This window comes from Hyperolius riggenbachi, chromosome 3, assembly GCF_040937935.1.
Source record: "Hyperolius riggenbachi isolate aHypRig1 chromosome 3, aHypRig1.pri, whole genome shotgun sequence".
In the NCBI taxonomy this organism is placed as follows: Eukaryota; Metazoa; Chordata; class Amphibia; order Anura; family Hyperoliidae; genus Hyperolius; species Hyperolius riggenbachi.
In genome coordinates this window covers 248,019,920-248,037,419 of record NC_090648.1, presented here as the reverse complement: position 1 = coordinate 248,037,419, position 17,500 = coordinate 248,019,920, and the positions used below count along the sequence as shown (strand labels likewise).

General features: G+C 42.0%; 1 protein-coding gene across 4 annotated transcripts in view; it reads left to right on the top strand.

The window, feature by feature from the left end:
- LOC137563537 (regulator of nonsense transcripts 2) overlaps positions 1-17,500 on the top strand; it is a 104,562-nt gene that overhangs the window by 36,288 nt on the left and 50,774 nt on the right. For all 4 annotated transcript variants that reach the window (XM_068276121.1, XM_068276122.1, XM_068276124.1 and 1 more), the window contains exons 7-10: positions 3,094-3,197; positions 9,181-9,266; positions 14,466-14,574; positions 16,286-16,399. In XM_068276121.1, coding sequence (XP_068132222.1) covers positions 3,094-3,197; positions 9,181-9,266; positions 14,466-14,574; positions 16,286-16,399 — 413 coding nt within the window. The remainder of the gene's footprint in view (positions 1-3,093; positions 3,198-9,180; positions 9,267-14,465; positions 14,575-16,285; positions 16,400-17,500) is intronic.

Here is a 17,500-nt window from a genome sequence, read left to right as displayed (position 1 = left end):
GGGATTACATCATACAATTTTCTGTTAGATTATCTAACGCCCAATCTACACGATACGATTCGATTACGATTCTATTTACGATCCGATTAAATCCGACATGTCCGATCGGGATTTGATTAGATTCAATTCGATTTGCCATTGCAAAACAATGGCAAATCGAATTGAATCGAATCCTGATCGGACATGTTGGATTTAATCGGATCGTAAATAGAATCGTAATCGAATCGTATAAAGAATCGTGTCGTGTAGATTGGGCTTTAGTTCAACATGTTGGAAATGTATCTATCTTACCATCTATCTGCCGAGCAATTAGGCATTGTTCTACTGAGCAGGAGATGACCAGAAGACCATGCACAAGAGATAATGACCATTCTCTACAGAAAATAATCTAATTATGCATTCTAACAGAAAAATCTTACAGAAGAATCTCTAACAGAAAATTGTGTGGTGTAATCCCAGCATTAGAGAATATTGAGAGCAACAACACCATGAAGTTCAAAAAACACACCAGACAGGTCAGAGATCAAGTTATTGAGTAATTTAAAGCAGGCTTAAGGCCCATACACACGTCGGATTTGCGCGAACGACGGGTCGTTTGAACGTTCCGTCGTTCGCACGTTTCCGCATGAAATCCGGCGTGTGTACAGACTATCGTTCGGGAGATAAGACTGGTTACCAGCGATCCGCCCGGCGGATCGTTGGTAACCAGTCTTATCTCCCGAACGATAGTCTGTACACACGCCGGATTTCATGCGGAAACGTGCGAACGACGGAACGTTCAAACGACCCGTCGTTCGCGCAAATCCGACGTGTGTATGGGCCTTTAGGCTACAAAAAGATTTCCAAAGCCTTGAGCATCCCACGGAGTACTGTTCAAGCGATCATTCAGAAATGGAAGGAGTATGGCACAACTGTAAACCTACCAAGACAAGGGCATCCACCTAAACTCACAGGCTGAACAAGGAGAGCGCTGATCAGAAATGCAATCAAGAGGCCCATGGTGACTCTGGACGAGCTGCAGAGATCTACAGCTCAGTTGGGGGAATCTGTCCATAGGACGACTATTAGTCGTGCACTGCACAAAGTTGGCTCTTATGCAAGAGTGACAAGAAGAAAGGCATTGTTAACAGAAAAGCATAAGAAGTCCCGTTTGCAGTTTGCCACAAGCCATGTGGGGGACACAGCAAACATGTGGAAGAAGGTGCTCTGGTCAGATGAGGCCAAAATTGAACTTTTTGGCCAAAAATGCAAAATGCTATGTGTGGCGGAAAACTAACACTGCACACCATCCCCACTGTCAAATATGGTGGTGGCAGCATCATGCTCTGGGGGGTGCTTCTCTTCTTGGAAGAAAACCTCTTGAAGTCTGCAAAAGACTTGAGACTGGGGCGGAGGTTCACCTTCCAGCAGGACAACGACCGTAAACATAAAGCCAGGGCAACAATGGAATAGTTTAAAACAAAACATACCCATGTGTTAGAATGGCCAAGTCAAAGTCCAGATCTAAATCCAAGTGAGAATCTGTGGTAAGATCTGAAAACTGATGTTCACAAACGCTGTCCATCTAATCTGACTGAGCTGGAGCTGTTTTGCAAAGAAGAATGGGCAAGGATTTCAGTCTCTAGATGTGCAAATCTGGTAGAGACATACCCCAAAAAACTGGCAGCTGTAATTGCAGCAAAAGGTGGTTCTACAAAGTATTGACTCAGGGGGCTGAATAATTAAGCACACCCCACTTTGCAGGGTTTTTTTTGGTTTTTTTTAAATGTTTGGAATCCTGTATGATTTTCGTTCCACTTCTCGCATGTACACCACTTTGTATTGGTCTTTCACATGGAATTTCAATAAAATTGATTCATGTTTGTGGCAGTAATATGACAAAATGTGGAAAACTTCAAGGGGGCCGAATACTTTTGCAAACCACTGTACATGGCAGATGGTCAGTTTCAACTCTCTACCAGTGGCTTTTCCTATGGTTGTAACATATCAGCAGACACTTATTTCTGTAATACTTCAGGTAAGGCAGCAGATCATGCAGTAATACAGCACACTGATGTGACACCTGTCAGCACTGGTCACTTCATTCAACTGAAAAGAGCACTTAAAGAGACACTGTAACAAGAAAAACGTCCCCTGGGGGGTACTCACCTCGAGAGGGGGAAGCCTCAGGATCCTAATGAGGCTTCCCCCATCCTCCTCTGTCCCACGGGGGTCTCGCTGCAGCCCTTCAAAAGCCGGCCCGACAGATCCGACAGCCTGTTCAATAATTACCTTTCCAGGCTCCAGCAGGGGCGCTGTTTCGGCTCTTCTGAAGAAGATAGGCTGAAATAGCTGATCTCCGTCTGGTCCGCTCTACTGCGCAGGAGACTTGCGCCTGCGCAGTAGAGCGGCCCGACGGAGATCGGCTATTTCCGCCTATCTCCGTGGGAAGAGCGGATACTGCGCCTGCGCTGGAGCCACGGAGGTAAATATTTACATCGCCGCCGCTCCAGGAGGATTTTCGCCGTCACAGTGGTACCGAGGAAAACGGGGGAAGCCTCAATAGGATCCGGAGGCTACCCCCACCCGAGGTGAGTACCCCCCAGGGGAGGTTTTTTCGTTACGGATTATCTTTAAGCCAGTGGCACCAAAATTAAGTTTTAAGATGCATAGCATGATGCCCAAAAATATAGCGGGTGCCTGAGAAATGCCCTTGAAAAATAGCATAACTCTGTATGAGCGGTGGGTATGCTCAAAGCAGTAGTTCACCATTTTAAGACTACGGTGTAGGTGAATTGGGGGTACGGCCTGTGCTGAGGGGTGAAGTTTAGGGCATCGGGACCTCTGTGCGTACAGTCTCCTAAAGTGTAAATTGGGCCCTGTCTGCATGTATGTAGCAAGTTAGAAGAACTCCATCCATTACAACGCAGAGGTGTGACCAGGCCCACAGCAATCTGAGGGCAATTAGTTCACACGTAGAATTATTTTGCAGTGCAACGGATATAGTGTGAATGCACCCTTACATATAGTGTAAGCGATTGAGCTTGTAAGTTCATTCTTCATTTATATATTGTGTGTTTTTTTCCTTCCTTGTCTCTTGGTTATCTATAACAGAACAAGAAGATGAGGAAGCAAGCACAGGGTCACACCTGAAGCTCATTGTTGATGCATTTATACAGCAGTTACCAAACTGTGTCAATCGGGATCTAATTGATAAAGTAAGTATTTAGAAGAAATTGCACATGTATATTTTTTGTACCCTTTCTAAGAAGCCAGTCAAGTGCAGCCAATTCAGGATACAGCTACTGTCCTTGTACATAATTAAAAGTGAGAGATATTACTTTACAAAAACACTTGGAAGCGTATGCCCAGGACACAGATTTATGCTCCTGCTAGCAGGGAGCCACGCTCCTTCCTTTTTACATTGCCTTTTAAGAGGGGAGGTTAGCTGAGCTACCAGCAACCCCCATATCTGTCTTCCTTTGAGATGAAGAGGGATAGCGACTCTGACAAGTGTGGTACAAGTAATTCGTCTAAGGACAAGCCAATTAGGGGGAAGCCAATGAACTTGTCTGTGTATGTTTTTGGGATGGGGTGGGAACCAGGAGTGCCCGGAGGAAACCCACGCAGACACTGGGAGAACTAACTAGTTTCTGGTCCTGCACTCTGCTCATCTCCTTTAAGGTGGCCACACACCATACAATCTTTTAAATATCTGTTCAATTCAAGAATCACAATCAATTTTCCTGACTGTAACATTTAAAAAATCTGACCAATGTACCACACACATTTGTTCAATTATTCCCCGGTTATGATAAAAATGATTGGAAACTCTGAGAAAATTGTTAGGGTGTCTATATTAATAAATTGACAATCTGACACACACCATGCAATCTTTAAAAAAAATTTCAGCATTCCGGATTGATTAAAAAAAAAAAAAAATATGGAAAATCCGATTGGATTTTTCAGTCGAATGAAAAGAAAAAGCTTTCGATTATTTTTTTTGGGGGGGGGGAGATCCGATCATATTTATCGAATCGAATAATTTTATTGTATCGTGTGTGTGGCCACCTTTAGACAAAGCTCCTCCCCTACACAGAATTTGGGTGTCAGCCTCTGCATGCATTTTTGCTTATCTATTGAGCCCCCCCCCAGCCTGTCTAAAAAGTCATGGACACTGTAATAATTTTGCTATGGAGTCCCATCACATCTGTTGTAGTTTGTAAAACACTGAAGAAAAATGTCAGCACCACGTAAATACAGCACGTTATAAAACATGATCTGTAGTATCCCAACTCATTCTCTATTATCCATTTTCTCTACTACCCATACATTTTCTTCACTATCTGTTTTTAAATCTTTACACTTTCAGGGAGTTTTGCTTTAAACAATTTTAACAGCTGAATGCTAATAGAAAAGTGTGTACTGCTTCTACACAGCACTGATCTAGCTTGTATCTTGGAAGTGAACATACTGACATATGCCTGATGTATTTCTAGGGAATTTTTAGAACACCTGAAAGATAAACTTGAATAACTTATCTTTTTTCTATGCTTTCACCCATAAAACATGGAATGTGTGGAATGCTCCTTGTTTCAATCATTTCATTCCTGGTGCTGACAGTTGTTGATCTACCTGTTCACATCTCTTCCTGCCTCTGTATTCATTGTCCTCTATGGATTTCTCTCTGCACCACGTCTGTATTGGGGCTTCAGGTGTGCTTGAAAGTTTTTGTGAACCTTTTAACATTTTCTATATGAATGTGACACCTCATCTACTTAAAAAAAAAAAAAAACTACAAGTAGTTGGGGGAGGGGGGGGGGGGGCTCCTAAATAAAAAAAAAATTAAAGCAAAATATTTATATTCTGTCATCTATTTACTGGGAAAAAGTGATTTCAACTTCAAATTATATGATGATCCTAAAGCCTGGTATACAAATTCAATTTTGATTTGCTCATTTTACCACTTCCATGTAGTATCAGGGTCGACAGATTTTGAATACTATGAACAGATTATGTAAAGTCTCATACTACATGAAGGTGGTAAAATTGGGCAGTAGTTGGCCAATCACAATTGAAGGTGTATACCTGGCTTTAGGGTTAAGAGTCTGAATAAATCAGAAAACCTGATCACACTTGTGGATGTTTATCATGACTCAAACAAAAGAGGTTTCCGAGGACCTCGGAAAAAGTTGTTGATGCCCAAGGTTACAAGGTCATCTCCTAAAAATTTGGACTGGGCCAGTCAATAATTGGCCTGATCCCATTCACTCTTTCTCCCAGGTTATACTTTCACATTCAAGACCGGTGTTGCACTATCCTCTCAAAAACAAATGGTGCTACACACATACACGTGTGTGTGTGTGTGTGTGTGTGTGTGTGTGTGTGTGTGTACACATATTCTCCTACAAAGTGATGCTGCGCCCCCTCCCCCACGTTGTCATTCTTGAAAAAGAAATGCAACATTTCTTCCTATAATATTCAGCTAGTGTGCTTGTTCTTTCCCCACAGTGTTCCATCATATCCTCTGATGTTCTATTTCTTCAGTAATCTAGGTCTCTAAAACAAAACAAGCCTGCAGGTGGTATAGTCTTAATGCTAGGTACACACAATACAATTTTCTGACAGATTTTCTGTCGCATCCACTACTTCCAACATGTCAGATCGATTTTCTGATCAGAATTCCATTTAGACATGTTGGAAATAGTTAATCTGACCTTAAGTCTGTCAGAAAATTGCATCTTGTGTACCAAGCAATAAACTTGAAATACATACCGTATATGCTTGTGGAAGAGGTCTATCATCATACCGGTCCCCAAGAAACAGGGAATCTCCGACCTCAACAACTTTAGACCCGTGGCCTTGATGTCGGACATCATGAAGACCCTGGAGAGAGCAGTCCTATCCATGCTTAAAGAGACTCCGTAACAAAAATTGCATCCTGTTTTTTATCATCCTACAAGTTACAAAAGCTATTCTAGTGTGTTCTGGCTTACTGCAGCACTTTGTACTGTCACAGTCTCTGTAATAAATCAACTTATCTCTCTCTTGTCAGACTTGTCAGCCTGTGTCTGGAAGGCTGCCAAGTTCTTCAGTGTTGTGGTTCTGCTATGAACTCCCCCTTCCAGGCCCCTCTATGCACACTGCCTGTGTGTTATTTAGGATTAGAGCAGCTTCTCTCTTATCTTTTACAAGCTGGATAAATCCTCCTCTGAGCTGGCTGGGCTTTCACATACTGAGGAATTACATACAGGCAGAGCTGTCTGCACTCTGCAGGAAGAAACAGCCTGACACTTCAGTGGAAGATAGCTGCAGGGGGAAAGAAACACACAAATGATCTCTTGAGATTCAAAAGGAAGGGTGTATACAGCCTGCTTGTGTATGGATGTATTTTCTATGTGTGGACATACTGTACATCAACCTACTTCCTGTTTTGGTGGCCATTTTGTTTGTTTATAAACAAACTTTTTAAAACTGTTTTTAACCACTTTTAATGCGGCGAGGAGCGGCGAAATTGTGTCAGAGGGTAATAGGAGATGTCCCCTAACGCACTGGTATGTTTACTTTTGTGCGATTTTAACAATACAGATTCTCTTTAAGCTCTCCACTTTGCCCCTTCTGCACCCCTTCCAGTTCGCTTACAGGTCAAACATGTCCACTGACGATGCCTTAAATATTTGCCTGGAATTTATCCATGACCACCTAGACAGAGCAGACGCATACGCCAGAGTACTACCGCTGGATTTTAGCTCTGCGTTTAAAACCATCTGCCGACGCATCCTCCAGGAAGATCTAGCCACACTTGGGGTCCATCCCACCCTGCGCCGATGGAGCATTGACTTTCTCACCAATAGGTCCCAAGTCGTCAAGCTGGGAGACATTTACTCTTGGGAAATGGTCACCAAAACTTCTGCACCCAAGGACTGCGTCCTGTCTCCACTGTTCTCCCTTTAACCATATAACTACAGATCCACAGCAGACTTGGTTAAGGTCTTCAAGTTTGATGACACCACTATTGGCAGCCTTGTCACTAAGGACAACATCCAGGAGTACTGTCGGCAAGTGGAGAGAATATGCCACTGGTGGAAAGAGAACAGTCAGCGGGAGCTTACTGCACAGGCGCAGTACAGGAAAACTTTGTACTGCTGTAAAGGGAGAAACAGCAGCAGTTGGCACTTGCAATCCATATAAAATAGCTTTATTTTTCTGGCCACATTACATAAGACACATTGCAAACATTAAAAATGCTTCCTACCCATTTCCTTACAAGCTGTGGGGTGAGGTGGGAGCAGTGAGCTGCCTGACAGCTGTTTCGCTCTCCTGAGCGTCCTCTAAAGCTCTGCGCTATTTTATATGGATTGGAAGTGCCAACTGCTGCTGTTTCTCCCTTTTCATTAATACCTATGCTTGTGCTGGATCCAGTTTGAGCACGTAATCGGAGCCATAAAAAGCCCCCCTTTCCAGTAGTACAGAGATACACATCTTATGCTGATTTGATCTGTGACGTTGAAGACTGTGGTGCCTGTAATACCATTTTTTTTTCTACTTTTTACAAAAACTTCGTACTGCGCCAGCGCAGTAAGCTTCCGCTGACGCGTGCAGGAGCGAGTACGCACGGCCGCGCAGCCGCACTTCTATTTGTCTAATTAGCCGAATAATTACTGACTGTTTCTTTTGGCAGTATTTGCATGATGTTTACTGGGTTTATTAAGATTGTCTTTGTGCTACTGTATTGTGCTCTATCCCCTACTTTGAGCTATGTACTGTGCCACACCCAATTCCAGGCATGACCCAGTCATGCTTCGTGAAATAAAGGATTCTGATTTTGGATAAGGTGATCCACTGATAATCCTGCCCCCCATATTTGCCTGAGAAAATGGGCTAAAAGCAGAGAATTGCCATTAGGTCGAGAACCTCCTCCCACAATGTGCGACCCTTGCCATTCTATGCAAAGCGCACATTGAAAGTGTAGCAGCACCCATTCAGGCTCCAGCTTTAGTCCTCCTGTCTCCCGGGCAGCTTCCTAACTCGCCAATAAATCTCCGGTCTCACCGTGGTCACATGACAATGAGGCCGTTGCTCTAGTGGCAAGTTTCCTGTACCTTCTTTACTTGCCACTACTTGAGGCGCCTTTTATGTGGTCTATCTCAGCTTCTTGTGGTTAGACCAGGGGCATTTTTAGGATCCCAGAAGATCCTGGACCTCTTTAAACATAATTGATGGAATTATGCAGTGTCCCCCCCCCCCCCCTCATAAAACATAATTAGGGAGCTTGTGCCCACAAACAACATAAATATTGTGGCCTAGTGGATAACACTCTTGCCTTGCAGCGCTTGGTCCCTGGTTTGTATCCCATCCAGGGCACTATCTGCACAGAGTTTTTATGTTCTACGTCTGTTGGTGTGGGTTTCCTCCAGGCAATTCAGTTTCCTCCCACATTTTAAAAACCTACAGGTAAGTTAATTGGCTTCCCTCTAAATTGGCTATAGACTACGATGAACATATGACTGATAGGGATTAGATGAGTACCTCTGAGGGATAGTTAGACATTTATTTATATTTATTTATATAGCACCGACATATTACGCAGCGCTGTACAGACAGCGCTGTGTCTTGTCACTAACTGTCCCTCAGAGGGGCTCACAATCTAATTCCCTACCATAGTCATATGTCTGTGTATGTATCGTGTAGTGCATGTATTATAGTCTAGGGCCAATTTAGGGGGAAGCCATTTAACTTATCTGCATGTTGTTGTTTTCTTTTTTGGCGGGGGGGGGGGAACCGTAGTGCCCAGAGGAAACCCACGCAGAACATACAAACTCCTTGCAGATGTTGACCTGGCTGGGATTCGAAACTGTGACCCTGCGCTGCAAGGCGAGATCATTAACCACTACGCCACCGTGCTGCCCGACATGACTTTATATACTCTGTAAGGCGCTGAGGAAGATGTCGGTGCTAAATAAATACTAAATAATAATACCATAAATGGGCAGCATTTCCTCTTCAAAAAACACAATTTGGCAACAATTTATTTATTCTTAGGTGTTTGCCATTATTGGCTCACACATATACTGCATATGTCTTGCACCTTTCTGTGGTTTTGCACAGTGTTTGTTAATAATTGCATGACTTGCTATTTATTGTCCTGTTTATTTCTTATAACACAATTGTTGAACACCAGAATTTCTCTTTCAATTCCAGGCTGCAATGGATTTCTGTATGAATATGAACACCAAAGCAAATCGAAGGAAACTGGTCCGAGCTCTCTTTATAGTTCCCAGACAAAGGTAAAAAGGAACATTTCATGTGATTTAACCCTCTTGATCCCTTAACAGACACTGATAATTTAGTGTGCTTTTTCGTGCTAGTATAGCTTTATTCCATTTAATCGCATTCCTATAAATAAGCAATTCTAAAGCATTATTAAAGTTAGATTTTGAAAAGTCAAGGTGCCACCAATTATTTTACTTGCCCCATGCCGTTGCCCCTTTCATAGCAACAGAACAGGCTAGCGACAGCACTCTGTCCCAAACTGTCACCCAATCCTGCTGTGTGTACAAGGGTTTAGGGAAAGAAGCCAACATGGACTCCAGCATCTCACCTCTAGGCAAATTTGGGGTCAGTGCTTACTGCTTCTACTTGATTATGCTTCAATGTCAGCATATGTCATCCTTTGTTGGCAAGTAAATGGGGGTTTATATAGACAAAAAAAAACCTAGACAAAAAGAAAAAAAAACCTAGACAAAAAGAAAAAAAAAAACTATCTCCAAACTAAATATATTTTTCATCAGTTGCTTTGATGATTGGTGGCAAAAATAGCCAGTCTTTAGTGCATTACTACCCTTGGCCCCGCCACCTCCATGTGATGTTGCTCTCACTGTTGTGAATAGGTCTGAGGCTGTAACCTGAATGCCCAAAGCCTGACTGTTTGGGGATGCACTGTGAGAGGAGAGGGCTGTGGAAGATCTCTGAGGTCTTGTGAATTGGAGGAACTAACTGGATATAACAGTTACGCTGCTTGGATACAGAGTGACTGTCTACTTAGGCAATATAGGTACCCTTTTATATACTGCAAACTTAGGAAATCCCATATCGCTTTAAAAGATCATTGTTTTTTTTTTTGTTTTTTCTAGACCTATGAAGGTGAACTTTTCCATACTGCTTTTTACCCTAGATGAAATTTTGGAATAGGACACTAGGTGGGGAAAGTGTTCCTATGTATTTTGTCAGACCGATATTACAGAAGTACTGAATATCTGCTGAGTCAAAAAAGAAAAAACAACATGTTCAAGTTGTAATCTAGTTCAGATTGTTTTGGCAAAGCCTTTGCAAAGACCCTGAGTTGGTGGAAAAAGTGTCCTCTGTTCGGGTGACAATCTGGCTGTATTGATGTACTCAGTTCTTAACAATCTTCTTTGCATAAAGCCTTATGTGCTAAAGCAGCTTGTTTGCATTGCATTACTTTTTTTTTTTTTTTTCCAAACGCAGCATGTTTTGTTCTGCTGTGTTTGGGAAACGCACACAATACAGCCCTCGCAGTACAACTGTGTAAATCATTCCTTTATTGCGTGTGTGCAGCCTTCACACCGCTGTTGTGTTTTTTGTTTGTGTTTTGTTATACCTGCCTAAATTCTCAGTAATGGTCGTTTAATTTCAGGTCTACACTATGTTGAAACCAAAATATGGTAATACAGGAAGGTAAAAAACAGGTTTAGGTATGATGTAATAAATACTGTGTTTTTCATTTTTCTGCGCTGTAAGGTTTGACTCCTCCATGGGGCGGATGTGGGTCAACTCGTGTGTTGCTATGGTAATGTGTGTTACCATAGCAATCCATGTTAATTTTGCATGGTGCTAATGGTTTTACAGGCAGTTGTTCCCGGGAATAGTAACAGTAAAATCGCCATGCGCTGCCTGCATATGTTAATTTTACCACTAGTTGGTGCATCAGACCCATGGAGTCAAACCATACAGAGCAGAAAAATGGAAATCGCGTTATCGCATACCTGAACCGGTTTTTATCAGTTTCCATTAGTGGTTTTCTCATTTGATTTGTGCACAACAGGAAGGTGCTGGTCAGAGCATCAAGTAACAAGTCAGTCTTTTGGAAAACTAACCTTTTACACAGGTTCTATACAGGCAGAGTTCACACTTATCAAAAAATTGCATGGGAATTTGTGAAAACTCGTTTGCCACACATACAAAGAAAGTTAAGGGAGATTTACACTTTTTTTAAAATTGCGACTCTTGCAGCATAAATTCACACAACCCATGTGAATTCTCATTGGACTTTTTATTAGCTACTCTGAAAGAACTCGTGCAAAAAGAAAAAGTGATAGTGCCTGGAAAATTTGTGTGAAAACATTTTGCACACTTAGGGCTTGATTTACTAAACCATGATATGACAAATATCACACCTTATCAAAGTTAACGCGCCTTATCAGAGTAGCATAGCGAGCGCTACGAACTTGTGCCTGCTAATTGGCAATGGCACTCGTCCTGCACTGAGCCCCTTCGGATTCGTAGAGCTCGCTATGCTACTCTGATAAGGCGTTTTAACTTTGATAAGGTGTGATATCTTTGATACGGTATGATATTTGTCATATCACGGTTTAGTGAATTAAGCCCTTAGTGTGAACCCTGCCTTACACTTTAAAAGTTACTTGAAGATCAAAAGAAACTTTTGTAGATATCATGTGATATCTACACTTTATGCAAACGTAAACTAAACATTCCTTCACTTAATCTCTTTTTTTTGTTTTGTTTTACAGACATAAATTGCACTCTTAGGTCAGATGGATGGGCAGGGACAAGAAGTAACATAACTATAAGTAGTATTTACTCCAGTGCATAAATGGTGCATGGTAATTTGAGCAGCCTGGGCTAAGTTCCAATGTACGAATTCCCTGCATCTATCCACACATGAATTTTCACATGTAGAATTACAGCCTATTGAAATTAATACGCTACTTCCAAATTGACTTATATTTTTTTCGGACTTTGCATCAGAGTCCTCATAACCGTACCGTTTTTGAAATTGGACACGGCACCATAGTGCAGGACTTCCCAACCCTGTCCTCAAGTACCGCCAACAGTGCATGTTCTCTGGAATTTCACTGAGATACTTAATCAGTTCTGCTGAGACACTTATTCCCTTACCAGTGAATGTTTCTGTTTGTGGTTTTCTGCAAAACATGTAGTGTTGGTGGTACTTGAGGACAGGGCTGGAAAGCCCTGCCCTAGTGGAAACGCAGCCTTATAGTTCCCAGGAACCTTATTTTTGTAAACGAGCGTTATAGGTAGAATGGTAGGATAGCCTTAGCCTTTGGCAACACTACCTACAGTGGTTTGCAAAAGTATTCGGCCCCCTTGAAATTGTCCACGTTTTGTCACATTACTGCTACAAACATGAATCAATTTTATTGGAATGCCACGTGAAAGACCAATACAAAGTGGTGTAAACGTGAGAAGTGGAACAAAAATCATACATGATTTCAATTTTTTTTTTTACAAATAACTGCAAAGTGGGGTGTGCGTAATTATTCAGCCCCCTTTGGTCTTAGTGCAGTCAGTTGCCCATAGACATTGCCTGATGAGTGCTAATGACTAAATAGAGTGCACCTGTGTGTAATCTAATGTCAGTACAAATACAGCTGCTCTGTGACAGCCTCAGAGGTTGTCTAAGGAAATATTGGGAGCAACAACACCATGAAGTCCAAAGAACACACCAGACAGGTCATGGATAAAGTTATTGAGAAATTTAAAGCAGGCTTAGGCTACAAAACGATTTCCAAAGCCTTGAACATCCCACGTAGCACTGCTCAAGCGATCATTGAGAAATGGAAGGAGTATGGCACAACTGTAAACCTACCAAGACAAGGCCGTCCACGTAAACTCACAGGCAGAACAAGGAGAGCGCTGATCAGAAATGCAGTCAAGAGGCCCATGGTGACTCTGGATGAGCTGCAGAGATCTACAGCTCAGGTGGGGGAATCTGTCCATAGGACAACTATTAGTCGTACACTGCACAAAGTTGGCCTTTATGGAAGAGTGGCAAGAAGAAAGCCATTGTTAACAGAAAAGCATAAGAAGTCCCGTTTGCAGTTTGCCACAAGCCATGTGGGGGACACAGCAAACATGTGGAAGAAGGTGCTCTGGTCAGATGACACCAAAATAGAACTTTTTGGGCAAAATGCAAAACGCTATGTGTGGCGGAAAACTAACACTGCACATCACTCTGAACACACCATCCCCACTGTTAAATATGGTGGTGGCAGCATCATGCTCTGGGGTGCTTCTCTTCAGCAGGGACAGGGAAGCTGGTCAGAGTTGATGGAAAGATGGATGGAGCCAAATACAGGGTAATCTTGGAAGAAAACCTCTTGGAGTCTGCAAAAGACTTGAGACTGGGGTGGAGGTTCACCTTCCAGCAGGACAACGACCCTAAACATAAAGCCAGGGCAACTATGGAATGGTTTAAAACAAAACATATCCATGTGTTAGAATGGCCCAGTCAAAGTCCAGATCTAAATCCAATCGAGAATCTGTAGCAAAATCTGAAAACTGCTGTTCACAAACGCTGTCCATCTAATCTGACTGAGCTGGAGCTGTTTTGCAAAGAATGGGCAAGGATTTCAGTCTCTAGATGTGCAAAGCTGGTAGAGACTTACTCTAAAAGACTGGCAGCTGTAATTGCAGCAAAAGGTGGTTCTAAAAGGTATTGACTCGGGGCTGAATAATTACGCACACCCCACTTTGCAGTAATTTATTTGTAAAAAATGTTTGGAATGATGTATGATTTTCGTTACACTTCTCACGTGTACACCACTTTGTATTGGTCTTTCATGTGGAATTCCAATAAAATCGATTCATGTTTGTGGCAGTAACGTGACAAAATGTGGAAAACTTCCAGGGGGCCGAATACTTTTGCAAACCACTGTATATTGGCACTGCGTCGTTTTAAGCAGTCATATCTGTTTAAAGGAATACTTATGTCATCAAAAAAAAATTACTTCTACTAACCCAGGGCTCTCCTCAGCCCCCTGCAGCTGAACGGTGCCCTCGCCGTGTCCCTCCAATGCGCCTGGACTCGCCGGCGGGCACTTCCGGTTTGGCCGTCACCGGCCGACAGGATGGGAACGCGGCCTGTTAGCCGCGTTCCCGGCCGCAATAGCATTATAGATGGCGCTATTGCGGCCGGGAATGCGGCTAATTAGCCGCGTTCCCAGCCTGTCGGCCGGTGACGGCCGAACCGGAAGTGCCCGCCGGCGAGTACAGGCGCATCGGAGGGACACGGCGAGGGCACCGTTCAGCTGCAGGGGGCTGAGGAGAGCCCCGGGTGAGTAGAAGTCATTTTTTTTTTTTTTTTTTTTGATGACTTAAGTATTCCTTTAAGAATGCTGAGAACCCCAATAAGATTTCCTTAATTAATATTGTGAAGGAACATTGTTTAAATTTTTTATTTTTTATTTTTCACTATTTTTCAGGTTGGATCTGTTGCCTTTTTATGCACGATTGGTTGCAACTTTACATCCATGTATGTCTGATGTGGCAGAAGACCTGTGTTCTATGTTAAAAGGGGACTTCAGATTTCATGTAAGTTGAAAGTTTTGTGTCTTAATTGCTATATTCAGCCTCTGAATTCACCGATTTTGTCATTGTTGTTGAACTGAAAATTGTAAATATCTGTTGCTTATGGCTTGGTCCATGTCATTGACTGACAAACGGAGAAGCAAAGAAGTTGGCACCAGAAATTGTACCAGTTTATGATAATTTAGTTTGTGCATAGCCCATATTTCACTTTCCTGCTTTTTTATTCTGTTGAGTTAGGTCACATACATGAGGACATAAAGGAAGTTCTCATATTCAGAGTTATTTCAAAGTTATCTCCAAGCCACCGATTTCAGCCTTGATTTACACTGAAAGGGCAACTCATTCTTTGCCCTCTGATTGGCCAGCCAACAATGGTAATGTTTATTTACATCATGTAATGCGGCCTAACCAGGAATATAGCCAGAACTTTTCCACTGTTGGAAAGGGATTCATAGATATAGAGAATCACATTTGAACATTGTGTTTTGCAACAAAAATGTCCTCCCTTATTAAAATGATAGTTTCCTGTTGTGGAGGGCTGTAATATGCTTTGATACAGGGCAATGTTTCAAAGCATAAGGTATTATGTGAAACTGCATTGCATCAGAATGCTTTTGAGTGCAATCCATTGCCCACTCAACTTTATTTAAAGGAAGTCTGAAGCCAGTGTGTGTGTGTGTGTGTGTGTGTGTGTGTGTGTGTGTGTGTGTGTGTGTGTGTGTGTGTGTATGTATGTATGTATATATATATATATATATATATATATATATATATATATATATATATATATATATATATATATATATATATATATATATATATATATATATATATATATATATATATATATATATATATATATATATATATATATATATATATATATATATATATAAACATCCTTGCCTAAGGAGAGGCTAGGCTCTGGGTCCTAATGAGCCTTCCCGTTCCTCGTACTGCATGCACAGTATGGAACCGCCTGTCTTTGGGAGCACTCGTGAAGCCTCCTGCGTTGGGAGATTTGAACCAGGGATCCAGCGATGGAACCCCGAGGACCATGAGAGGAACGATAAGGCTCATTAGGACCCAGAGCCTTCCTTTTCCTTGGTTAAGTATCATCTTTTCTTTTTTTTTTTTTTTTTTTTAAATAATTTGCTTTCACATTTACTTTAATTGAGACATGCACTACGTTGTTTAGAAATACTTCTGTTTGAATGTCTAGTTCCCAGCACTATATGGTCGCAGTCTTCTTATGAAAGATGTGTAGATTGCCACTCTAACTTGCTGGGCCCTCCTTTATTGTTCTGCCCTTGCTGTAGTTGGAGCACTGCCTCATCATAGTCTCCTTTTGCCTATCCCAGTAATTTATTGGAAGGGGCATGGCTGGGCTGCAACTTTTTCCCTTCAGAAAAACCATGTAGGAGTGGAATGTGGCTTGGATTTGCCAAACTCCTGAAGAAAGCAAGATAGAGCCTGGCAGTCCAGGTAAAACAGGAGGAACGCTGTCAGGTGAACACTGAAACAAAGTACCAAGGGTTTTTGTTAATCTTTATTATCGGCTATATCCAAGTGAATATTTAGGAAGCCTAACTTAATTTTACATGAAAAAATTGACATTCACACAAAAGCACTTGCACTGACTTCTGACATACGGTAAGTATCAATTTGCTGGATGTCACTTTTATCTAATGAAACCTGTTGCATATTTCCTTAGGTAAGAAAAAAGGATCAAATAAATATTGAAACAAAGAACAAAACTGTGAGATTCATTGGAGAGCTTGCCAAGTTTAAAATGTTCTGTAAAACTGACACACTGCATTGCTTAAAGGTTAGTATATTTTGCTTTAGTATTGTGTTGAACTGTATGCACTGCATTGAATAATAATTCAGTTAAAATAAATAAATTCTAGCCACAGCTGCAACGTCAACTAGGTAATCCATTTCACTGACAAATTTCTGCACAAAATCATAACAGCAGTAGTTGGTCATTCATGATCCCACATGGTGCATCACTAACAAGTTCAGGGTACACCTATACTTGCTCTAGGTTTTCTTCTGAAAAGATCACAAACCGCTATCACGTGACAATACTCTAATGTATATACATATATACATAGTGTTATATTTTTTCCCTTTAGGACATTTATGCACATTGCAAGGTGGCAAACAGCCTCTTGCATCTTTTAGTTGTAAGGCCTGGGACCCACTTGAGAATGCAAAATGCTCTTTTGCCACTTAAAACAGAGTGATTTCCAATTTTGAGCCCTGCTTTTCCTTATGAAACTGCATTCAAAAACGCTGCACGTAGAGTGGTTGAGATTTCGGCAAATCACACTCGGTCCTGTGAGATCATGGCCATTTGCTTTCAGCAGTAGAGGGCTTTTAGAATAGCTGGCAATTTGTAGAAAGCACATGGCAAGGAAATGAGCAGCGCTACTTAAAAACAGATAAGTGCCTACCTGCAAGAGAGTGCAAGCCCCACTTGTGGGGTAAAATACACACCTAGCATACACATGACCTGTCTACCACCGGAGGATGTTGGTTTCCTGTAACAGCTTGCATGCAACTTAAGTACTCGTCCCTCCCACTGCCGAGAAGTCATCCTCGATGGGAGGGGACCTAACACTAACTAAATCCTAACCTATGCATATGCATAGCCTGGGTGTGCCAACCAGGCTATGCAGGTAGGCACTTATCTGTTTTTAAGTAGCGCTGCTCATTTCCTTGCCATGTACTAATTTAATTCATTTTTGGTCAGCTGCTCCCACTTAACAGCCTTGCTTTTGGTATATATGCGGAGCTTCTGTTTGGGTTCAAGGTGCGTTTGCCGTTTCTGGGGGGGGCTCAGCGCACCTCTGATAGGAGGCTATTCGGAGGCGGCCTGGTGATGCGCTGATCCACCTTTTGCGCAATTTGTAGAAAGCCTACA